Below are 26,352 nucleotides of genomic sequence, written 5' to 3'. Positions count from 1 at the left end.
CTACAACTCCCATAATATGGATGGGTCATTCTTCTTGGGGCTGATGGGAGTTGTAGGACCAAAGGTTCTCCACACCTGTCATAGTGGCATGTCGTGTCACTGATTGTTGTGTTTGGGTGTTTTGCAAGGAATTGTTTTGCCTACGCTATCACACACTGTGTTAAGCTGGGGAATAGGTATGGCCATTCATTGTTCCAAACACAGGAGGGGATGTGTTGATTCTTCCTCTTTCCTCCCGGCCCTCATTTCTTAATTTGGTATGCATTTCTGTATAACTCAGCTCAGGAAAATGTCATGGTGAGCTAACATTTTTTAATGAAGTCCTTCTGTGGGTTGTTCACCGTGCAGTAATATTTATTCACTTCTGCTTTCAACTATTGTTGCTTTTTCAACCTGTCATCATCATTCATTTTTTCTGTGTGTAGGACCTTGTGCACATATTATCCTCCTGGTCTTCTGAAGCTAGCCTGCCCAAACCAAACTACTTAGCTAGAAATGAGGGAAGTTAGCCTTAACAAAGCAGTGCAGGGACTTCACAGAAGAATGACACTTCTCAAGTATTAAACCTGTTCCTTTGCATTTCTACATAACTGCTGCTGTGGTAATTTGAACTCGTGCAAGTGGAGAGCCATAGAATGTTACATTTAATACTCACTGGGTGTAAGTCTTGCTTCATCCCTCGCCCTGATTCCAGCTGGGATGCCCAGGGAACTGGCACCATCCCACCAATTGTTGTGTGCAAGGTTTCTTGGATGTGATACCCTGCCACACTATTACCCTTCCAGATTCTCCTTCCCAAGCAATATGGATGAATATGAATCACATCATGCGCTTGCGCAGACGCAGTGTTGCGGGTTGCGAACACTGCAGGTTGCGAACATGCCTCCCGCACAGATCATGTTCGCAACCCGAGGTATGACTGTAGTTAGTAGGTTTAGGGGCTATTGACCACAGAGCTGTATTGCTGGTAGGCAGAGACTCAGACCATAGAAATGTAATTGGTAAAGAGAGGGCTCTGTGTGATGTCATTTCCCCTTTTCTCTTGAGCAGGAAGAATAAAAAAAGTATTTCCTGTTTCTTCCCTCCCATTTTCTTCCTTGGACCAGCAAGGGGGCAGACATGCCCTCCACGTGCTCCAGCCAGGCATATGCCTGTTTGTACTGCAAATAGAAGTAAGTACAGTGGTACTTCTGGATATGAATGGGATCCGTTCTGGAGCCCCGTTCGCATCCTGAAGTGAACGCAACCCACGTCAGCGCGTGTGCAGGTCGCAACTCACCACTTCTGTGCATGCGCATGACATCATATTGACCGTCTGCGCATGCGCGAGCAGCGAAACCCAGAAGTAACACATTCCATTACTTCCGGGTTGCCGCGGAGTGCAACCCGAAAGCACTCAACCTGAAGCAACTTTAACCCAAGGTATGACTGTACATCATATTTTAAACTTACTCTCCAGTCTGCTGTCTGATTCTTTGTTAGGCGGGGTAGGAAAAGCAGGAGCCAGCTTAGTTTGTAGCTGGACTTGTTCAAAGCAATGCTTTACAGCAGTGGTCAGCAAACTTTTTCAGCAGGGGGCTGGTCCACTGTCCCTCAGACCTTGTGGGGGGCTGGACTATATTCTTTTGGGGGGGATTATGGAAGAGGACCACAAGCCCCGGTAGCTGCTTACCTGTGTCTTGCGAGTGGCAGAGGCTGGCAGCGGTGGAGGGATGATGAGCGGCGCACAAAAGGGCTCCAAAGAGGGGCTGCTTAAAATGGCAGCCGCTCTAGCGCTGCTGTTGATGGCACCAACAAAGCCCAGCCCCCTTCCTCCTCTAGGCAGGGTGGGGAGAAGCCAGGAGGAGGGAGGAGGTGCCAGGAGAAGCCAGGAGGTGCTTCTGCTGCTGTGTGAGGGAGAGGGAGGGAGAGGGAAAGAACGCGCACACTGGTGATCCACACAGCGATTCCCGGACCATCCACAGGCTGGATCCAGAAGGCAATTGGGCCTGATCCGGCCCGTGGGCCTTAGTTTGCTTACCCATGCTTCACAGCCTAATTCCTATGCTTCAATTTTGCTACTAAGGATGGGACTTCAAACTCTGTTCAACCCCCACACATGGGTGCCTGGAGAGATAAATTCTAATTAAACTATCCTCTCTTACCTATTAAAACCCACTCCTCAGGACTAAGATAAGAAAATTGCAAGAGCTAGTCAAGGGGTTGGATGTGGAATTTGACTTGGGCTGAGGACACTTGAATTCAAGCCCAATGAAGTGCACAGGCTACTTATATTCATTAGCAGAATAAAAACAAAAATGGCACCAGTTATAAAATTATACATGTCACATAAGGGAACTGTTCCCTATGAAAAGGAGTGGAAACTTTGGTGACGTTATTACTGGTGGGAGAGGAAGCTGAACGTCGAAACAAAAGCTTCTTATTCGTTGTTTGGAAGCTTTGTGCTGCTGTTCATCCGATGTGTATCTAGACTGTAGATGCCTATCAGGGGGACAACAGCAGAACAAAACCTTATGCCAGGCTGCCAAACCACCCTGATGTGCAGATAACCTATTCCTGGAAGAAGGAAGAAAGGGGCTATCCCTGTTTTAGGCATGTACCTTCCAACTATAGTTAGGGTTGCCGTATTTCAAAAAGTAAAAACCAGGACACCCCAATAGAAAGACCCCAATATTGTTCAGCTTTTTTTAGACAGCCCCCCCCCATGTGATTTTCCGATTGACTTGCCTATGATTCAGGACAAAGTGTCGCCTTTCAGAAATTCCCCCTGGATGTCAATTTTGCCTTTGAAGTCCCAGTAATGTCCAGGAAAATCCGGGTGTATGGCAGCCCTAACTATAGTATAAAACAGCGTGCGTGGCTCTTCGTTACTGCCTGTTGCATTGGTAGTCCTTCTTGATGTAGGTTGTGAAGGCAACACGTGCCAGAAGCTAGGATGCAGATGAAAGGCAAATCCTTTGTCTTTTCCTAGGTTCTATGTGACAATTGCACAAACAGAAGCCTTGATAATATACTAAAAAAATGGATTGCAAAGAAGATAAAAAGACAATGTAATGTATATCATAACTGGGTAACATTCATTTCCTTGGTAAAAATGGTAAAGTGTTTAAAAATACCAAACTGTCTAAAAATTGCCTTCTCCCTCACCCATTGCTGTTTCCAGCATATTCATTGCTGTTTTCCCTTAAAAATCAATTGAGCTGGAGTTCAATTTTATTAGCCCTGGGGTTGTATTTGACTGTACTTTGTAAATCTATTTTGTAACTTTGCTGTGACCTAGTTGCGTGTGCATGTTTTACTACAAATTACTTGATTTTTAGTATTTATTTGACTTGAATTATCCATATGCTAACTGCTAACAAGCAGTCTTACACAATACCAAGTGAAATTCTTTTCTTAATTCAAAACAAAACAAAACTACATATTGCATTTTTTTAAGCTGATGGTTAAGGGCTAGTCAGTAGCTCTTTCTATAGATAAATATCTATTGACATTCCACCTACTAATGCGAAAGATGTAATCTTTTCTTTGGCATGTCTTCAATTTTACATAAGTCCAGGAAAAAATGGAAGCTGTATACAATTGCCTCCTCTGTTAAAGTTCCTTTCATTTTGGAGAGTTTGGAGATTTCGTGTTTTTTCACTTTAATGCACTATTGTTGTACCCCAGTCTTCTAGCAGTGTGAGATTTCAGGGTTCCAGGCATTTACCCAGGGTTTGTGCTTCCTTTGTAATGAATTATAGCATTACATGGTGTCTTTATGATACATGGTTTATTTACACATATATACAACCTGAGCCTACGATGGAGGGTTTCACAGCATCAACACCTCAAGAAGGCCTTGCTTCCCCAACAGCCACAACCTTGAATCCCAAGAGAAAGCAAACATTTTAGGGAAGGGGACCCACCCTCTTGCCATCTTGCACAGATCCACTTATTTGTTCCTCTTAATAGCCCATCACCTAGGTGATCACCTTACAAGGAAGCCAGCCTGGCTTATTTTTTTAACACTTGCTGAATCCAGGAGTTAGAATGAGTTGGCATAAAGCCTGCTCCCCACCCCCCAAACTTATAACACTATTTATTTCAGAGTTCCCCACCCCCTGCATAATGTGCAGCAGTACTTGGAAAAGAATGCTAATTTCACTGGTTATATACAGGTGGTACTTGCAACAAAATATTGCAGCATATCCCCACCTCATTGCAGAAGTTCTCCTGTTCAGGGTTCTTGCCAGCCAGGCATGGTTTCCCCCAGGATACTATAAACTTTAAAGATCTCAAGCATTCCACTCCCTGACTATATGTTATTTTTTATTTTCCAGTTGACACTCAATATTTCATAGCTACTGGGCTTGCTGTGTAGGCTGTTTGGGGGCTTTGTGCCCCCTCAGGATTTTTCGAAGGGTTTTTTGGTGCTTCTGCAAACCTTGGGATTCCTCTGAGCTTTCTGATGCCACCCTCTTGATTCCCAGTGGCCCATTGTGGCCATGGTCCTGTTGGCACTAGCTATGTTCACTCTTAGAGGGGGTGAAAGCAGCAGGTTCCCAGTGGGTGATTTCTTTGTGATACTGTAGTCACCTGCGGACTGATGGGTGCATAAGGGATTTTGAGAGGTGGGGAGGACAACCCACCTATCATTCATGTGACGTCATAATGATAATAGAATAATAGAATTGCAGAGTCTCAAGAGACCATGAGGGTCATTTTAGTCCAACTCCCTGCAATGCAGGAATCTTTTGCCCAACGTGGGTCTTGAACCCACAACCCTGAGATTAAGAATCTCATTCTCTGCTGCCTGAGCTGTCAGCTATCCCAGGAATAGGATGTCATGTCACCACATGACTGGCCCTCCCCGTCTGTCAAATTTGGCCTGCAAGGTTGATCTTGATAAGGATTTGGTCCATGGAGCTGAAAGGGTACCCTACCCTTGTTCCAGCGTTACGTTTCTCACCATGACTCAGACACACATTTTGTGCTTTCCTACAGAGTGAGGAAATTCAACACGTGAAGGAACTGTGAGTGAATGATGCAATCACAAGTGGAGGGAAAGATGCTAATTAGATGGGAAAGCCCAAAACAATTGGCACCACTTGCAAGATCATTGTCATTTATATAGATCTCCCAGTTTTGGGAGACTGCACTATGTGGAAGCATCTCCTTCATATGTGAAGGGTGCTTCAGAAGTAGACCTACTTTCATTTCTATAGGGACCAAGGGCTCAAGCTACGCAGCTGTTAACGGCCAGCCAAAAGTCTGCAGATGGTATTACAGGTCAAGGTTTAGTGTGTTGCATCCTTGAGCAGCTGCTGGGACCCCATTGCCTTGACAGGGCATCCTGCTGCTCTACTCCAGTGTTTCTGAAACTTGGGTCTCCAGCCGTTGTTGGACTACAACTCCCATCATCTCTGACCACTGGTCCTGTTAGCTAGAGATGTAGTCCAACAACAGCTGGAGACCCAAGTTTCAGAAACACTGCCACTGCTATAATAACTACCATAAGCTTTCCTGTGCCAGGTGGCTTGGCAGCACCACTTAAATTTCATTGGTGTATTGAGGGACCGTTGAGGGAAATTGTGGCTCCAAGCCACCCAGTGCTGAATACAGTGCTGCTGCTGCTGCTGCTCTCCACTGCTACCACCAGGCAGTCCCCATACAGGTAGGTGATGGATTGCCTGGTGGCAACAGGCTTGAAGCTGGGGGACCTAAGGTCAGGCCAGCTAGGTCTGCGGAATCTGCTGCATATCATGAAGGTGGGGATAAAGGAGAGGAGGGGTGCTGAGAAAGTTTCATATAAAACTTAAAAACCTGTGAAGAGCCGGCTGCATCAGGCCAACGGCCCATCGAGTCCACGTCCTGTTCCCACAGAGACCACCAAATGCCAATGGGAAGCTTAGAATCATAGAATCATAGAATCATAGAGTTGGAAGAGACCACGGGGCCATCGAGTCCAACCCCCTGCCAAGCAGGAAACACCATCAGAGCACTCCTGACATATGGTTGTCAAGCCTCTGCTTAAAGACCTCCAAAGTAGGAGACTCCACCACACTCCTTGGCAGCAAATTCCACTGTCAAACAGCTCTTACTGTCAGGAAGTTCTTCCTAATGTTTAGGTGGAATCTTCTTTCTTGTAGTTTGGATCCATTGCTCCGTGTCCGCTTCTCTGGAGCAGCAGAAAACAACCTTTCTCCCTCCTCTATGTGACATCCTTTTATATATTTGAACATGGCTATCATATCACCCCTTAACCTCCTCTTCTCCAGGCTAAACATGCCCAGCTCCCTTAGCCGTTCCTCATAAGGCATCGTTTCCAGGCCTTTGACCATTTTGGTTGCTCTCCTCTGGACACGTTCCAGTTTGTCAGTGTCCTTCTTGAACTGTGGTGCCCAGAACTGGACACAGTACTCCAGGTGAGGTCTGACCAGAGCAGAATACAGTGGCACTATTACTTCCCTTGAAACCAGAACCTGAGCAGAACCACCACTGGCAGCTTTCTCCTTCAGGAGTTTGTATAATCCTCTTTTAAAGCCATCCAAGCTGTCACTGAGATCGAAAAATGTGGTGGAGCCATGAGATGTAGAAGTCTACAGTTGCTTTAAAAAAAAGAGGCCTTCTAGGAAACCTCTGTTGTAATCTTGATTGCTTGTGACACCTCTTTAGCTTATTACTGGTGCAATGTATTTTAGAGGAAGGAAGGAAATATTGCAAAAGGAGAAACAAAAGTATACTTCATGTGCAGTAACGTGACAGATTTCTGGCACTCAACTATTTTTAAGTTGTTTTTAGATTTACATTTTATGTAGCTTCTTTGCTAAAGTGAAATCAGCTTTATTCTCAGAAGATCATAATGCAAACCAGTGGGTAAAAGTAATAAAGGTTTCAGCTTGTGTTCCAAATGGCTGAATACTTATTTGTTGTGCTTATTTGTTACACTTTTAGCCCACCCTCGAGGACCTTTGAGTGGGATTTTATGCTTGCTGTGTTGGTTAGGCGGTGGTGGGGTGGAAAGAGAGAGAATTTGGCCACCCAGTGAGCGTCACATCACAGCTGAGTGGGAATGTGAATTTGGCTTTTCCAAATGCAAGCCCCAACAATTTATCCAGTCTACCACCCTGTCTGTTGAGGTTTCCGGTGTGTTTGGGTGTGTATGTGTCGGTGCTTTAGCAGTCCTTTCCCATTTTGGTGTGTGCAGTTAGAATTCCCCTAAGTGAAAATTAACACTACTTCTAGGGCCACATTAGGACAAAGTAGTCTTGACAACTTTTCATGCATCCCCTTCAGCATTCACGTTGTCTTCAAAACCAGCTGGAAGCAAGCCTGCAACCACAGAGCCTAGGGCTTGCTGATCAGAAGATTGGCGGTTCAAATCCCTGCCACAGAGTGGCTCCTGTTGTTGGTCCCAGCTCCTGCCAACCTAGCAGTTTGAAAGCATGTCAAAGTGCAAGTAGATAAATAGACACCGCTCCGGCGGGAAGGTAAATGGCATTTCCGTGTGCTGCTCTGGTTCACCAGAAGTGGCTTGGTCATGCTGGCCACATGACCCGGAAGCTGTATGCCAGCTCCCTTGACCAGTAAAGCAAGATGAGCGCCGCAACCCCAGAGTCGTCCGCGACTGGACGGTCCCTTTACCCTTTACCTTTATGATGATGATAAACTCCCCGCTGTGTCTTTATTTGATTTATTTCATTGAGAAAACCCAATGCATTTAATTGCAAATGTTCTAGGACTGCAGTGCACAGGGAGGAGGATATAAGCCTTTGCTTCTTGCAGTACAGTTCTGATGAAAATTGTGCCCCCATCTGGCTTCTTTTAGCCCTGGCAGGGAAACTTCCAAGCTTCTTTTCTTGAACTACTAGTACATACCCACCAAGTGTCCCTGTTTCTCCAGGACATCCATGGAATTACAGAAGAAATCGCAGCTTCTGATTTCATAGAATCATGGAATCATAAAAGTAAGATTGCCACCACTTCAGAATTTGCCTGCCTCCCCCTGCCCCCCCCGAATTGCTGAATATCCCCCTCACTTTCAAGAGAGATGAATGGTCCCACAAAAGTGAGGGAAGAAGCATTTGGCTCAGCTTGAATTCAGTTTATGCAATCTGTCAGGTCTTGCACCATCCCTTGGGCCCACCAAACCCCCTAAGCTACACCTGTAGTCAAAGAGTAATTTTTCCATCGCTGCTTTCCCTTCAGGTACCACCACTCCATCGTCACCTTTCTACTGCCACATCTCCCCAATTTATAGCCCAAATCTGCAATTACTGCTGGATCCTGAATTTCTGTTAGCACTGCTAACAGGGACCCCTGACCATTAGGTCCAGTCGTGGCCAACTCTGGGGTTGCGGCGCTCATCTCGCTTTATTGGCCAAGGGAGCCGGCGTACAGCTTCTGGGTCATGTGGCCAGCATGACTAAGCCGCTTCTGGCAAACCAGAGCGCATGGAAACGCCATTTACCTGCCTGCCAGAGCGGTACCTATTTATCTACTTGCACTTTTACGTGCTTTTGAACTGCTAGGTTGACAGGAGCAGGGACTGAGCAATGGGAACTCACCCCATCGCGGGGATTTGAACCGCCAACCTTCTGAACGGCAAGTCCTAGGCTCTGTGGTTTAACCCACAGCGCCACCCACGTCCCAATGCCTGTATATGCCTGTATATAGTGCTTTTTTCTAGGGGGACGCATACTCCTAAACATTTTGTGAATCTAACTTTGGCCTCATTGGGGGGCAGTATTTAAATATGAGTAGGAAAATGGGAGTCTCCCTAAACATTTCTTTAGAAAAAAATGCTTCCTGTATGAACCTGTTGGTTCTTTCTGCAGAAGGCAAAGGGAAAAGAAATGCCCTTCATGACTACAGGAAGACAGCTGATGCCACGTTAATGAGAATAGACAAGGCGCTGAAAGTGAAGACCAAGCTGCTAAATACTACGGAACAGTGCGCCAAAAGATGCAACAGGAATAAAGGACTTCCATTCTCTTGCAAGTAAGCAATGTTTTAATTTGCTTTTAGTATTGCCAAAATACTAGTCTAGTCCAAGCATCATGATATTTAACTGACAAGCTTCCATAGACAAGAGGAAATGTTGCTTTTTAGAAGAGCATTTGAGCAAAATATTTTTGAAGCTGGCTGAGCTGATTTTAGGTGATATTAGGTGCGCTGTTTGTATGACTTTAGGCCTGTTCAAATTATTGTTGTTCCCCCTGCGGTTGTGGAAGAATTGCATAAACTCATTTCCTGCTACTGATCTCTTTTGAAGGCAGTCCTGGGATACCAGGCGAAGGGTGAGGGGTGAATAGCCTCCTAATAAATTTGTTGATATTTCTAGCCTTCTTGTTTTGTTGGTTTTATCTGTTTTTTATGACACTTTGACAACTTTACTGTTTTGAACTTGCTTGGAAAAAGGCTATAAAATATTATAAAATGAGATCATGTTTTCAGAAGTTGGAAGATAATGAGGTGTTAAAAGTAAGTAAATGTGAAGTGTCTTTTTTTGAGATTTGCTGGTGGTCAGCCATTTGGAAAAGAACAAACTGAAGGAATTGCCCAGGGCCAAGAGTTTCTAAGAGAGAAGTGCTTTCAGGCAATTGCCCAGATCAGCTTCACGTGCATGTATTTTGCAAACTTGGGACTCAGCTATACAGCTGCAAATAAAATGTTTTAAATGTGTTGTAAAGTGCAATATACAAATGCGACACTAGATGGCGCAACTGGGCTATGCAAAATTCAATGTATTTTTCAAAACTTTTTTTTAAAAAAGCATTTTCACAGCATTTTTTATATATGTGTAGATTTCACCTTAGACAGTTTTGTGATATATGTAATGGTTTGGCTAGTTTATTTTTACTGTTTAGTATTGGATCCTAATGGATTATTGAGTATTGCTTTATTTGATACGTTGTTTATTTTAAAGTTAATGTGACTTTTATATAGGATCTGATTGTTACTATTAATGCTTGCTGTTATTGTTGTTGTTGTTGTTGTTGTTGTTGTTGTTGTTGTTGTTGTTGTTGTTGTTGTTGTTGTTGTTATGATGACAACGATGATGTTGGGAGCTGCCCAGAGTGTGGTTGGGGCAACCCACCAGATGGGCAGGTATTATTATTATTATTATTATTATTATTATTATTATTATTATTATTATCATTATTATTGCTAGTTGCTTATTCTCCATTTATCTGGCTGCTGATTGCTTTTCTGCTTATAGCAGCAGATATCCTGTATGTCTTTGTGGACCAAAATAATTTTTTTATTATTTTGGAATGTGTCCAGATTTTTCTCCTGGTTTACATTGCCCAATGGCAGATGTGGGGAACCTTTAACCCTGCAGATGTGGTTGAACTATAACTCCCATCATCCCTGGCTATGCTTGCTAGGGCTGATGAGAGTTGTAGTCCAGTAACCTAAGTTGTTGTAACCTACGCTGTGACCAGCTGGTGAAGTTCAGGTAATAATAATAATAATAATAATAATAATAATAATAATAATAATAATAATAATAATATATTGTAGTCTACCAGTTATGAAAGGGAGATTTCTTTCAGGTCATTTAAAATGATAGCATAATCACTGAGCTTTCAGAGCACGTCCTGGGAGATGAGCCGGGTGACTGGGGCAGTGAGGCAGGTGGGCAGATCTGTTTCTTGAAAACTTTGGCTTTTCCACTTTATATTGATGGCACCTCTATGCTAGTGGTGCTGCATATTGCAGTGACTCCTGAGAATTGTTATTCCCAGCTCTGGCCAAGAGAGCCACTTGGAAAGCCCACTGTCCCCTCTCTCAAAACAGATGCAACAAGGAAGAAGATGAGGCAGCAGATTTCTACTAAAACTATGTGAAACTATTTGGCCCAGGATTGGGGGGGGGGGTTAAATTGCATTTTTTGCAGAATAGAGAGCAAATACCTCCCCCCTCAAGATTGATTTGATTTTGGATTTGTGTGTGTATGTGAAACTGTAATACCTTTTTGGGGACATTTTTTTTTTAGTTTAGGGTAGTTTTCTTTCTTTCTTTCTTTCTTTCTTTCTTTCTTTCTTTCTTTCTTTCTTTCTTTCTTTCTTTCTTTCCTACCTACTTGGCTGGGCTCAGGCACATAAAAGAAGAAGAGTTTGGATTTGATATCCCGCTTTATCACTACCCTAAGGAGTCTCAAAGTGGCTCACAATCTCCTTTCCCTTCCTCCCCCACAACAAACACTCTGTGAGGTGAGTGGGGCTGAGAGACTTCAGAGAAGTGTGACTGGCCCAAGGTCACCCAGCAGCTGCAGGTGGAGGAGCGGGGAAGCGAACCCGGTTCCCCAGATTACGAGTCTACCGCTCTTAACACCACACTGGCTCTGTTGCTGGAAACAGAATAGGGAATAATGTTACATAATAACATAGCAAAAGTCCATGAGATATTCTTGGGGTGAGAAAAGTGACTGCCATCATGTGATGTCAGTGAGGACAGCCATCACTCCTGCCCCCCAAGAGCCACTGGAAGCAAGGTTGGAAGCCGTTGGATCATCAACATCATCATCACCAGCAACATTTGTACTTTTCTAGGCTTCTAACAATGAGTAGCAAATAGTATCTGACTTTCATTATTGGTAGCAATGCAAGATTTCCCTGAACCCGCTAGTGATTCGTTCCCATTTTGAAAGAGGGGAATGGGGAGTGGATTCATGGAAGTTCAGAGGAAAAACCTCAGCATTTGTTAGGGCCAGATGTTGCATTCTGTCTGTCAAGGGCCTGAGAGTCTCCTCAGTCAGACTGAGACTTCTTCCTTCCCAAACAGAGTTGGACATCTTACTAGAGTTTTACTATTTATTCATCCCATTTTCTGCACAGGGCTTTTGCATTTGATAAAGCTTCCAAACGCTGCCATTGGTTTTCCTTTACTGCCCTAGAAAATGGAGTGAGGAGCAGGCAAGACAACACATTTGACCTGTATGAAAAGAAAGGTAAGTTGCTTTTTCGTTAGCCATGACATTATAGACAATAAAGCCTGCCTGAGTGAGCGAGTTAGTATAATGTCTCATTGGCTATTGTGAACCCCCTCCCTTTATAGAAGTTCTAATACAGGGAAGGGGAACCATTTTCATTCCAAGGGTCAGATGGGGAACTGAAAAGAACAGTTCCAGGAAAAAAGTCAAGTAAAACTCCTTGTTTAGCTGCAGGATTAAATTAATGAAACTAAACAGAACATTTTCTTATGTCCCAACAAAGGTTTTAAAGAGTGAATAAATATAGATAAGGCCAAGGACTTGTAAGTGGCCAATGATTTGATGTTGTTTACTTTGAACAGCAGGCTCATTCTCTGAACTATTTTGACTCTCATCTCTTTGCCATTTGGCAGTGGGGTGGTGCTATTTGAGAAACAGAAGCTCAGAGCCCCCCTTGGTGCACAGAATTAGTTGCACAGTTCTTTGGATACTGGCCCAAACATTTAACAAATTATTGTATGGAATTTTAGATTTTTAAAAATTGTACTAGTCATGAACAATTGGCACAAAGCAAGATGAGTTGACCTTTATTATGTGTGAGTATAAAAGTACACTTGCTAAATTTCTATGCATTTTTATTCACTAATAAAATGTGAGGTCTTCCATTTATCTGCTTTGTTTTATGATTCATCTCCCTCAGACTATGTCAGAAATTGTATCATTGGTAAAGGAGCAAATTATAAGGGAACCATATCAGTCACAAAAAGTGGCATTCGGTGTCAGGCATGGAATTCCACAATACCTCATGAACACAGGTAAGATTGATGAGATCACAAGAGCCCAGTCTTATATAACTTTCTCCTGCCAATTTCCTTTCCTTTCATTGATAATAGAATCATAAAATTGTGGAATTTGAAGGGACCCCAAGGGTTATCTAGTCCAAGCCCATATAATGCAGGAATCCCAAGGAAGAAGAGTCCACCAGCTTCCAAAGGAGACCATTCCACTGTCAAACAGCTCTTCCCATCAGAAAGTTTTTCCTGATGTTTAGTCGGAATCTCCTTTCTTGTAACTTGAATCCATTGGTTTGAGTTCTCCCATCTGGAGCAGGAGAAAACACGCTTACTCCATCTTTTGTGTGACAGTCCTTGAGACATTGGAAGATGACTGTCATATGAACAACTGGGCAGTTGATCTGCAGATGCACCTGAAGATCTAAGACTGCTGATGATCTCTGTAGGGTGTACATATTGGGAAACACAAGTTTGTTGCATTATCATTTTAGTTTTAAGGTGTACACTAGAATGATTTCCATATATACATCAGAAAAGCTGAAGTGGTTCTTGAAAAGTGCTGTACGTTGAGACAGCAGTGCTGGATGGAGGACAGGGCAGGATGGGGCCCTCAAAGCAGACGAAGTGCTTAATTTTCATTAATGATAAATGAAAACTGTGAGAATCTTGAATTTTCTCTCCAAATGTTGAGGTTAATCCATAATTTATTACACTGGGATGGCTAGATTTGTGCTTTTGGATGTATGATATTCCAACATATTGTAAGAAGAGAAAACGGAAGTTAAATTGTACTAAATCCGGAATAATTCTATTTGGAGATCATTCACTGAAATATAAACAGATAATGTAAAATAGATCAGGATCATAGATTAATGTTCTTGGGCATTTTCCGGGAAGAATATGTATCCTGGGAAATGCATAAAGAATCAAGTATTGCAAAAGCCAGATAAGAGAACTCTTTTGAAATACTACCACATAAAGAGTGGTTTCATGATCATTCCAGCTTTAAAAATATTCATGACTAAAGTTGGGAGCCCAGTTTGCACGTAACACTAAGTCAAATGATGGCTTAGTGTGAATGAGCTCAGAAAAGAGATTGTGGCTGCTTTGAGGATGAGGAAGGATTGGAGTGGCCTTATTAGCCCCAGTTTTCTTCTCCATGAGTGGTTACCTCACCTTGACTGCCACCCCCTTTCCTTGGAAAAGTCTCTTCTTGTCTCTCTTCTAGGTAGTGGTGGTGAAATCCACACCCACCCATGGCAGGAACACAATTTTACCTCTGCATTGTGCTGAACAAGCCACCGCTTGGCTGAGTGTGTTGTCTGAACCTGGGTTCATGGTTTAGCAGATATTTCCCTATTTTGGATTTCATTGTATGGGCAAAATATTTTTTTATATAGGATTCTTAAGGCAGAAAAATTCTGTCCAGTAGATTTTGTTATAAATTTCTGTAATAAAAAGGTTCTGTAGAGTAGATTTCATTGCCATTTTCTGCAAAAAAAATAAAAAATCTGGGAATTGTCTAGTTAGTAGAATAGAGTTGATGAGCATCACGGTGATCAACTTCAAGCCACTTTTTAGAAGTCTTCTTCCCCTAGAATTGCTCTTTTTGCTTATTTGTGGTGTTTAGATAAAGGTGGGACCCAGTGCACACTTACCTGTGACCTCTACATAATTACCTTTGGTATGTGCACAAGTGCAGGCAAACAACGCTCAATATGTAGACACTGTCAGCACATTTAAGTTTGGGAGCACATTTTTCAGGCAGCACTGAGGGGCCTTTAGTTGCCTGCCAAAGTGATGCTTCATGGTGAGCCCTGCCTGCTTGTGACATTCTTTTATGCTTCCAAGTCATGTGCCCATGTAGCACTGGCAAGCAAGAACTGGCCCTTGTGTCCCAGCAGAACTTTGGAAAGCTAGTAGACAGGATTGGATCTCATCCTCCAAAACTGTAACAAGAATTTTTGTGTTGTTCTATATGAAAGGCTGTATGATAACATATTTAGGGCAATCTGGATTGAATGTTGCTGGCTTGCATTTAATGCTTCTCTTTCCCAAGCTTAGGACTTTCTGATGAAAGAGGTGGGGGAGGAAATTTCCATAATACTGCAAAACACAAGGGCATACCATTGTTAAACACACACATGGAATGTAATTCTCTGTCAGAAAAGCTTCCCTGAAGCTGTCCTTAGCAAAGAGGTTATGAAAGATTGATAGCATGGAAGAGGAAATAAGGAAAAATAGGGACTACATGAGAAAGGCACCTCTTCTCTTTACTCCAGAAAAAAGAGATGTTTCTAGCATATGAGCTGCATATGAAAGGTCAAAACCAGGTCTTTGAAGTGAGCCTGGAAATGAATTGGTAACCTGTTCAGCCAAGCCAGAACTGGTGTTCTATGTTCATACTGTCCTATTCTAGCCAACAATTGCCGTTAAATGTCCTCAGGTGTATAATATAAATTAATACCATACCTGGCCTGGATGATAAGCATATGTAGGCTGAAATGACCAGCAGAATCCGTGATCAGGGGAATGAGACGGCGGAAGAAGATTGGAAGAAATTCAAAGTTTATCTTAAGAAGCATTGTAAAATCAATGAGTGCTAAAATGTCGAGGTTTTAGGAAAAAAGGGGATTACAGCTGTAAAAGATTAAGTAAAAGAAAAGAACGAGGGTAAAATTTGATAAAACCAAGTGTTAGGATTTGCTGAAATAATTTTGGAAATTGGGATGTAGAAAGGGGAGGTATGGGGAAGTCGGCGAAGTAAGGTTTAAGAAAAAGGGATACGAAATTTAAAAAAAAAAAGGATGATAAGCATATGTAAAGTAGTAGACTCGGGTGTAAAATTAGGGAGTCTAATTAATAATTGCAGAGGAAGATATTATTTGGCACCGGCAAAACCAACTGGTACAGTTCTAGCTCACAGATGCTCTTTGCTGCTGTTTGCCTGACTACATTTTTGTTCTCTACTGCTTTACTGTATAGTTTTCAAGTATTATTTTTAACTCGTGCAGGAAAGTCAGCCGGCAGTTAACATTTATTAAATAAATAACTAGGAGTCAGATAAACTAATTGTTAAGGTTCGTGACAAAGTTTGCATGCTCTTATACTGTAATGATTGTCATTTTAAAACTAGCTTTTTGCCTTCGAGCTATCGAGGTAAAGATCTACGTGAAAACTACTGCCGCAATCCCCGGGGAGAGGAAGGCGGGCCCTGGTGCTTTACAAGCAGCCCAACGAAGCGTCATGAACCCTGTGACATTCCCCTCTGCTCGGAAGGTAACACCCAGAAGGTCAACCATTAGTTGATTTCAGTTTTGTGCAGAAGCAGAATTAACTTTACAAATATGACACATCACAGATTTCTGTCTTTTGAGTGCAACTCAGATTCTGATAATTATTAGAGAACATTTTCTTGACGCTTAAGATTCAAACTTTGTGACAACCTAGGCTGCCTTTTGGAAACTCTTGAAAGTCCTTGGAGGTTTTGGCAACAGAGAAACCTCCATTCTTACTTCACATTTCACATTAGGCAAAAATTGATGGAAAGCATAATTAATTTGATAGAAGACCATGTGAATCTAACAGGAGGCTGCTATTTGTTGACATATGCTTTTATCTGCAGTATTGGAATGAGGTGTTGAGCTCAAGTCACTATCCTAGAAAAGAGTCACTTTTCTGTACTTTCAGCTGAATGCCTGACGTGCCATGGCGAAAGCTATAGAGGCCCCATGGACCACACGGAAACTGGCAAGGAATGTCAACGCTGGGACCTTCAGAGACCACACAGGCACCCATTTCGTCCAGAGAAGTAAAAATGCTTTTCATTTATTTTAAGGAAGTACAGATTGTGAATGGAACCTGTCTGTCTTTTTGAGACAGGACTGCTGCCCGTGGGCTATTGGAATCATTGCCACGCACACCTTTTTCCGTCATGAATTGGATTTCAACGCTTCATTCATGCATTTAATTAGTAACTAGAATGATGTTTGTCTTGTCCTTCCAATGAGTTGCCAGGGTAGCTTAAAAATAAGGAAACAAAAAATGCAGAGCGCAGAGAAAGGAGAAATAGCAGAATCTAAAGATGGCATGAAAACCTTCAGCAGAGAAGAAACTAACTGAAATCAAAGGGCGTGAGAAAATAAGAATGCCTCAGAATGGCATCAGAATGATAACAATGTATGCGTTAAGTGAGTCTCTCTGAGGACAGCATTCCATAACTGGAGCACCACCACTAAAAAGGCCCAGATGATGGGGACACCTAAGAAGGGTTGTTGCGAAAGGTCTTATAGGATGTGAATCTAGGCAATCCTATAGGTCTGCTGCCCCCAAGCTATGAAGCCTTTAAAGGTCAAAACCAGCACTTTGAATGGAAAGCCAGCACTTTTATTTAGGCCCAGAAAAAAGTTTTATCTGGGTATGTGAATCCTCTATAGCAGACATAGTTTTTCATTGCTTGCTTTTGAAAAGTAGACTGTAGGAATATTGCTACCTGCAACTTGAGTAGATGTTGGAGCTATCACCCAATCCATGAGCGTTCATGTGTCAAGCCCAAACCAATGTCAGTGGTGTTCCATTCATTTGAATGTTAATTGTTTAACATAAACCCTATACAATCTATGGTGTATTGAATCATGTACAATCCTCATTGATTTTAATGAACTTTGGAGTACAACCATACATAGCATTGGAAATTGTTAAACTTCATATTGATTGAGTAGTAGAAGTAACTCACTTTTATGTTTGCTCATAAAAGCTTCTAATTAAAAGCATGAGGTAATCTTAATAGCATAACTAGGGTTTAATGAACGAGAGAGTGAAAGAAGAGAGACCATGTACACACAGGTACAGATATCTCTAAAAAACCCCAACCAACTTTAAATAGCTTGTTATCAAAGTGACTTAAATAACTGAAAATATTTATGAGCTTAATCTTTACTGTCCTCCATAAATCTCTACCAGAATACTTAACCTTTAAGCTTCTCAGATTTTTGATCCTTTGCCTATTAAAGCTATAAATGTTTTGTTTTTGTTTTGCTAATATTTGATAGTGATCTAATATTTATCTTCCATCCCCCCACCCCACAGACAAAAAAACATTGGCTGAAGGCAATGTTCATTGCTGTGAGTTTTGGTTTTGGACAGTTACTTAAGTTGTTGCAGTATTTACTTCATGCCAAAAACGTGAATCTGAGCCAATGCAAGGACACTGCAGACTAAAAAGGTTTTGTTTTTACAGGCTATTATCCAAGCATACAGTGTGATCTGTACTTTAGAGTCCTCCAGAAGGAGCTGATGGAGTAATTTAGGCCATGTAGAATGATCTGGTTGGTATCTACACTGTAGATGTAACCTAGTTTAATAGTTATTCTTTCTCTTGGAACAGTAGATCTGTGAGGGGGACTTAGAATCCTTAATGGAAAAAAGACTAATAATAATAATAATAATAATAATAATAATAATAATAATAATAATAGGTGAATAATATTCTGTTAAAGCCATGGCAGATAAATTGGTATACATCAAACTTTAATTTGCAGTGTAGATATGTCCTATGGTGTAGGATATATATTTGCATTGATATGAATTGCCTAAGTTAACTTAATTCTTTGCCTTTGAACGTTGAGGTCACACCCACACCATACATTTAAAGTGCTATTATTCCACTTTCACAGACGTGGAGAATCCTGGGAGTTGTAGCTCTGTGAAGTCAGCATCCTTAGCAAAGTATAGTTGCCAGGATCTTCTATGGCTGTTAAAGTGGTAAAGTAGTGCTTAAATACAGTATATGGAGAGGAGTTGACTTATCTAGTAAAGGTAAAGGGACCCCTGACCATTGGGTCTAGTCGTGACCGACTCTGAGGTTGCAGCACTCATCTCGCTTTATTGGCCGAGGGAGCCGGCGTACAGCTTCCGGGTCATGTGGCCAGCATGACTAAGCCGCTTCTGGCGAACCAGAGCAGCACATGGAAACACCGTTTACCTTCCCGCTGGAGCAGTACCTATTTATCTACTTGCACTTTGACGTGCTTTCGAACTGCTAGGTGGGCAGGAGCAGGGACCGAGCAATGGGAGCTCACCCCGTCGCAGGGATTCGAACTGCCGACCTTCTGATCGGCAAGTCCTAGGCTCTGTGGTTCAACCCACAGCGCCACCTGCGTCCCTGTTGACTTATCTACAGGCTACTTAATTCTGCTGTCTTTTAACTGGAGTCCAGTAGATAGGATTTCATAAACTGTAGCTCACGTTGGAATTGACTTTTAATCATAACAATTACTTTTAACCAGCTTGCATATACAAACATTGTTCTTGCTTCCATTGCAATGAGCTGTGTGGTCATACAGCTGGAAATAAGGGAACTGGTATTCAGTTCCATGTCCTCCTTCCATAGACATTCTTTGTGACCTTGGAATGATCATTAACTCATTTTGCGCTCCACTTGCATAACAAGTGATATTTTTTCCACTGTAATCTACTTGGAAACCAGTTGCTAACAGTACTGGAACACTTGTTCATTAACTACAGGAACGGTGGCCTGCAACCGGCTCCACATTTTATCTCATGCCTGATTCCTGAATCAGGCAGAAATTGTTTGCTAGGTGTAGGTGATGGTGTAAATAACATGTCTTAATGGAAATGCATGATGTGATGTATTTACATGGTGGGCTTTCGATACTGCTGCTGTGTGTCACTGTGAAAAGTCCTACTTCTTTACCACTGTCATTAGCAGCTACCGTAGATTCCGGCGTATTAGGCGACTGGGCGTATTAGACGACCCCCCAAATTAGCAGCTGCAATAATACGCTGGGCAGCTCCGTGCTGGGAGAAAGCCTCCTGGCGCGGAGCTGAGCCCACCGCCCGCTGCTTCGGAGTCACCACAGCAGCAGCAGGGGCGGGCTCCCCTTCGCACCACCCATACCCGGCGTATAAGGTGACCCCTGATTTTTTAACCTCTTTTCTGGGGTTAAAAAGTCACCTTATACGCCGGAATCTACGGTAACTTGATCTGAGTTGCAGAGGTCCCCCATTTTTAGCTGATTATGAAAATTAGTATATCACATTGGATCACAGCGGTTCTCAACCTGTGGGTCCCCAGATGTTGTTGGACTACAACTCCCATCATCCCTGATGCTCTGGCCTTGCTAGCTAGGGGTGATGGGAGTTGTAGTTCAATAACATCTGGGGACCCACAGGTTGAGAAAGGCTGGATTAGGCTCAGTTCTCTTGATTTTTGTAAGAGTTTGAAATGTTATGCTGTTTTTGTGATGTTTGAATTTTATTTTATATGTGGCTTGTAAACCACTTTGGGACAGATTTTTCTTGAAAAGCAGCATATATATTTATTAAATTAATAAACAGGTGGCCACAAGGAAGTGTGCAACATGATAATACCACATAACACATTTCCCTTGAGACAGGAGAGAGGAAGGGCACTTGGCCTGGGACAGCCTTGAGTGTTTGTTCTTTGTGATAGTCCTAAATTCGGGGTCCTGTCCATGATGTTTTTTTATCAGGTGATAACCTAGCAGTTTGGAAGCACATCAAAGTGCAAGTAGATAAATAGGTACCACCAGAAGCGGCTTAGTCATGCTAGCCACATGACCCAGAAAAACTGTCTGTGGACAAATGTTGGCTCCCTCGGACTGTAAAGCGAGATGAGCACAGCAACCCCAGAGTCGTTGGCGACTGGCCTGTCAGGGGTCCTTTACCTTTAGGTTATGGGGATCTAAGCTTCTCTTTCCTTCAGGTACGGTTGAGGTTGAGGTTGTTTATGGTTTTAAAGGTCAGTTACCCAAACCCTCTGATGGTCTGCCCCAGCAGCTTCATATAGATGTTGAAAAACATGGGGGAGAGGACAGAGCCCTGAGGTACCCCACAATTGAGTGCACAGGGGTCTGAACACTCATCCCCCAACACCACTTTCTGGAGACGGACCAGGAGGAAGGAGCCAAACCACTGCATAACAGTGCCCCCAGCTCCCAACCCACCTAGACGGTCCAGAAGGATGCCATGGTCAAGTGATGAGAAGACTAATAGGGGAGCTTCATCGCTATACTACACACCCAAAAGATTGGATATTACGTTGGCGTATTGATTTTATCAGACTGAGAGCAAAATTCACGGGGAAAGGTTTGGAAAGCAGGCATTTGAGAGCATTGCAGCCCTTGGGAAATGTCTCTGTCAGCCCACCTGGCTTGTGCATTGCAGGTGGGAACTCCAAGTGCATTGATGGAGTCACCAGGATTGAAGGCCTACATGAGTGTATGTAACACCCAGTCAGACCTGAGGACTCTCATTCAGACAGCACACTGCTGCTTGTATTGATACAAATTTCTGTACAGTACTAGCAAAAGGAAGCTGAAACTGGGAGGTGAATCAACAGCAGAGGAGCAGAAAAGAAGCCAGTTACTGCACATTGGGTCTTGATAGTGGTGATAGGAGATCAAGAGTTTTCTAAAGCAATAAACCACAGGCTTCCTACATTTCTCTACTTCATTCTGCAGCTGATAAATTTAAAGAGTAGAATTTAGCATAGTTCTGCCTGCTCCCTGCTGACTAGAAAGGCTGTGCTAACAGCCAGCAGGTCTGGAGAAATCAGGCTTAGAAGTAATTGTGCCATTGCTTTTTAAGAGTATTGGGGAACCCCAAACCACCCGCTTGAGTGTGTGTTGTGGGAAGACACAGTATAGCAGCAGATCAACCACATGTCATTGTTTTGTAGCTCTAGGCCACTACAACTTAATTGTAAACAATTGACATACAGCACAGGATCCTATAGAGTTGCTATAAATAGCAAAATGCCAATTTGATGAAATTAGGGACCCCCTTTTTTAAAAAAAATAAAAACTCCGCAAAGTAATGAGTTGCATAAGATTCTCTTGTCCTTCTGGAATATCTTTTGCATAAGCTCTTATTAAAACAACAAAAACAAAAGCCAACAGGAACTTGAGTATGTGAAACTGGGAGGGAGACTGCAACTGCCTATTTAAAATCTCAGGGTTTCCTCTGACTTTTGGCCCCCAGCCCACCAAAAACATGCCCAGTCCTAACTCTTGCTTTGGCATTGTCAGTACTTTGAATATAACTTCCTAATTTCAGCTCTGGGTATGTCTTAGTTGGATACAACCTAGATTCATTTCTGCAGATATTTGGAGTCATGGTGGTAGAGGTTTCATCAGTACATGGTGTTCTTTTATTGACCAAGACCAATGTTTTTAGTTCTGTCTGCAATTCTTCTCTGAAATGGCAACTCCAGGGAATGTAAACAAAAGCACATGCTGTGTAGTCTAATAAAATAATTCACGTAGATGATAAAGCAATTGCCTTTAAATGTTTCCCCTGGAGGTCCAGAGCTTGGGATATGCAGCTTGGCCTTGATTAACGGCATACGTTTTAAATTTCAGTCACTAAATGGAAGTGTCAATTATACTTGCATTACTAACTTATTACAGTGGCCACCTAAATAGCAGGTTAAGTTGTAAAGTAAGGGGGAAGCATGAAATTAATGACCCATTAAAGCTGAGAAATGCCTGGGAAGAGTCTTTCTATCTATTGTTAATCACAATTGCCTGGAATCCAGAAATAACAAGCACTGATGGAGAGTGTTAAATGTAATTGGAGAGAGAGAGAGAGAGAGAGAGAGAGAGAGAGAGAGAGAGAGAGAGAAGAGAAGAACTTTTACTACCTTTTAGAAAGCTGCTACTCTGTTACAGCTAGAACTTGTCTAGATTTACTTAGAGGCTGAGTCCAAGTATCAAGTAAGTATCAAAATAAATTTTGATGATATGCAAAGTAGCAGAGTAGCTTACAGCTAGGAAGCTAAATAACTCTTCCAGGTGATTGATAGCTTCTTTGTAAAGACTATACAATATCCAGACTTTTAATATTCAAAAGAACTTTACTTTCATAAACATAAAGGTTTTTACATTATTATACATACCATGTATAATAAATGTAATATAAACAATTATTTCTAAAAGAATAAGCAAATGCTATTCATTCAAGAAACTGACAGTTGTCTCAATTCCCCCCTTCACTTCTTTCAGTAATTCCAGGACAAAGGGTATGGAAATAATTAAAAGGAGGAAAAAATATTGACAAGATAAAGGAGGGCAGAGGAAAACTGGATTTTTCCTCCTTGCAGTGCTGGAAATGAGGGCATGGCCTCAGAATAAGCAGACTTCTAAAAATAGAGCTATCATTAGCAGAAAGTTTATTGAAAATAGCTTCCAGTTTGAACCCAGGACTGTTGAACCCATTTCCTTAATGAGTCTGGCATGCCAGGAAGTGTTTATATTGTCCACATTTAATTGGGCCATTTGAAGATAGGGAGTAAAGGTATTGTGTCAAGCCAGACACTAATGGGAGGTTGCCCAATTAGCAGAGTGACCCTGTTGGATGCCCCGCAGCATATCAAAACTGTTCTCCTCCAGATATTACAGCTGCTGACTGCTTTTTGATGGCGACTCCTCCTCCCACATCTGTAGGTATTTGGCACCCCACATGTTAGGATTCCTGTTTGCCCTAACTGCCTCAGAACCCTATCAGGCTGGAGGTCATTTGGGCTGCATCTTGTGTGCCTGTGTAGCGTTGCCAGGCTGACTTGGCTGACGTGCTTGTCGGTGTGCTTTGCAGATATCCTGACAAAGGCCTTGATGATAATTACTGCCGCAATCCAGATAATAAGCCGAGGCCGTGGTGCTACACTCTTGACCCAAACACCCCCTGGGAGTTTTGCACAATTAAAGCGTGTGGTGAGTTTAATGCAAATGTTTATTGTGACTTTCCCCTTTCCTTAATCTAGGCTAATAACCTATCTGAGATTGTCTCTTCACTGCTTGGCAACCCTCTTATATTTTCTGTAGGCTTCAGTCCTGTTGCTTATAACAAGGATTCCCTGCATGGTTTGGTCGTTCCCCTGTTCTCTTGCCTAATATGCTCTCCCCAGCCCTCTTTGTACCTTTCCTGTGTAAAAGACTCCTCATGCAATTTCTGGGGCGTGGGTGCCACATTTCTGGCCTTGCCCTCAGATCACACAGGCTCCATCAATCCCTCTCCACATGCATAAATTTCATTGGAAGCTGCAGGCCTAATAATACAATTAGTCTTGAAAGCAGATTTTAAGGGTAACAGCTCAGAATTTATGAGACAGACTTTGCCTGGGCACAAGCAAAGGTGCATGTACAGATGGGACCTAGAAAATGCCCAAGCACCCTCTGAAGCATTGTACTGAAGGCTGTAGTGGTAGACAATATCTATCTTCCCTCTAAGCACACTCTGAAGCTCCTGTGCTGCCCCACAGTTCTTGAAAACCCAGTTTAAAAACAACTATATTAGATCAATGCTGCTGCAGGTCTCCTGAGGTCAGAGTTCTTATTGGTGTGGGGAAAGATAAGAGATCCGCTTCAGCATACATCTAGCAAATCCTTTATCTTTCCCTTAAGCAATGCAATATGTATGAGACCTTGCTATTTAAGGTAACAAATAATATCTCAGAAGCGACTGTCTAGCAGTTTTTACTTTTATGTTAGCAATTAGCATACTAAACAGTGCTGAAAAATCTCTCCTGAGAATACAAACATCTGGTGCATTTATTGCCATCTGGACTTCATGCTACCTGAATGTTTGACGTCCAAACTAAACTGATCAAAGACCCGATCTTGCTTAGACTTGGCATGTTCCAAACATTTTGAGGCTGCTCCTCTCTTCTGTGAGCCTGAAAATGCTAAAGAGCATTTTACCTTTTCTTGGAGTGGTAATCTACTTGCTCATGAATCTCATATAGGAAAACCAGTTTTCTAGTATTATAAATAAATAGTTTGAACGACAGGTTTAGGTTTATTAAATTTATATATTGCTGCCCACAACAAAAATTTCCAAAGTGATTTAAAATGAGAGTAAAAATACAATAATACAAACAGATAAACACAGTGAGGATAAAAACATCCAATCACTGGTGCTGCCTGAATGCCTGGGGAAACAAAAATGTCTTCTTGGTGCTGGAACGTTAACAAAGTTGACACCAGGTGGGCTTCCCCGGGGAGATGACCTGCATGCTTGGGGCTTCTCAGACTTCCTTTGTCCTGTTTTACCTTGGGTGCAGGTGTGCACTTGTTCGCCAGAGTGCAGAAATAGTGTAGAGAGATATGCACAGTGCTTTCCCCCCCTTAAAAAATGTTCAGGGGTGCTCTCATTTTCTTACTCATATTGAAATACTGCCCCTCAATGAGGCCAAACTTAGATTCACAAAATGTTTAGGGGTATGCATACATCTGCGTACCCACAGAAAAAAGCACTGGAAATGCAAGATAGGAATCATGTACAACCAGTAGAAGATCTTTGCCATTTTAAAATATACTGATTTACCTGTGGAATCCTAAGAATCTTAAGGGGAATTATTCTGTCTTTTCTGTTCCTGCATGAATTTGCAATTCACAAGCTGTAGGTAACAGGGCATTTTTTTACAAGTGGCTCACTTCAGGAAATGACTCTGAACCACTTTGTCAGGAAATGACTCTGAACCAATGTGATCATAAAAAAAGAATGCAATGGAAATGTACAACTGCTGCACAATATTGATGCCCCAGTAGGAGTTTGAATGTCCTTGAATTGCATTACTGCAGTTTCCTTAAGGAGTAGTTTGATATTTTTCTCTGCAGTAATGTTTGGTTTTTCTGAAGTATTCATTCTGTGTTACAGTTCCTTCCTAACATTCCTACAAAAGTACACAATATGTGATGTAACTAATCACTTTGCTGCAAAAACATCACAGATTGTCATACACTTCTGTTAAAGGCAAATTTGCTTTTGCAAATGGTATACTCTCAGTGATGACCATTAGTATTCTAGAGAAGTCAGGAATAAATAATGTTAGATAATCCATTAGCTTAGTGGTACAGCACATAGAATCATAGAATCCTAGAGTTGGAAGAGACCACAAGGGCCATCGAGTCCAACCCCCTGCCAAGCAGGAAACACCATCAGAGCACTCCTGACATATGGTTGTCAAGCCTCTGCTTAAAGACCTCCAAAGGAGGAGACTCCACCACACTCCTTGGCAGCAAGTTCCACTGTCGAACAGCTCTTACTGTCAGGAAGTTCTTCCTAATGTTTAGATGGAATCTTCTTTCTTGTAGTTTGGATCCATTGCTCCGTGTCCGCTTCTCTGGAGCAGCAGAAAACAACCTTTCTCCCTCCTCTATGTGACATCCTTTTATATATTTGAACATGGCTATCATATCACCCCTTAACCTCCTCTTCTCCAGGCTAAACATGCCCAGCTCCCTTAGCCGTTCCTCATAAGGCATCGTTTCCAGGCCTTTGACCATTTTGGTTGCCCTCCTCTGGACACGTTCCAGTTTGTCAGTGTCCTTCTTGAACTGTAGTGCCCAGAACTGGACACAGTACTCCAGGTGAGGTCTGACCAGAGCAGAATACAGTGGCACTCACTTCCCATGTTTTACTTTGCATGAATAAGGTTGCAAATTCAATCCCTTATATCTCTAATTATGTTCCTGATGCGGCCTCAATTCCATAAACATTTCCAATTATCACAAATTTGTAAGTAGTAAAAATAAGCCTTGTGCCTGCCTGCCTGAGTGACTCATTTGAGGAGCTACCATTTTCCAGAATTCTGTT

At 42.3% G+C, this 26,352-nt stretch overlaps 1 protein-coding gene across 5 annotated transcripts in view; it reads left to right on the top strand.

The window, feature by feature from the left end:
* HGF (hepatocyte growth factor) overlaps window positions 1-26,352 on the top strand; it is a 56,851-nt gene that overhangs the window by 5,601 nt on the left and 24,898 nt on the right. For 4 of the 5 annotated variants that reach the window (XM_081210711.1, XM_081210710.1, XM_081210714.1 and 1 more), the window contains exons 2-7: window positions 8,820-8,982; window positions 11,826-11,938; window positions 12,621-12,735; window positions 15,851-15,993; window positions 16,405-16,525; window positions 23,350-23,468. In XM_081210711.1, the coding sequence (XP_081066837.1) occupies window positions 8,820-8,982; window positions 11,826-11,938; window positions 12,621-12,735; window positions 15,851-15,993; window positions 16,405-16,525; window positions 23,350-23,468 (774 nt within the window). Of the gene's footprint in view, window positions 1-1,098; window positions 1,173-8,819; window positions 8,983-11,825; window positions 11,939-12,620; window positions 12,736-15,850; window positions 15,994-16,404; window positions 16,526-23,349; window positions 23,469-26,352 lie in introns of those variants that run through there. The other variant, XM_081210713.1, reaches the window with a different exon arrangement.

This window comes from Podarcis bocagei (assembly GCF_964188305.1).
Source record: "Podarcis bocagei genome assembly, chromosome: 10".
NCBI lineage: Eukaryota > Metazoa > Chordata > Lepidosauria > Squamata > Lacertidae > Podarcis > Podarcis bocagei.
Note: the sequence above shows the minus strand (reverse complement) of the source record. Positions and strands in the feature narration are given on the sequence as shown.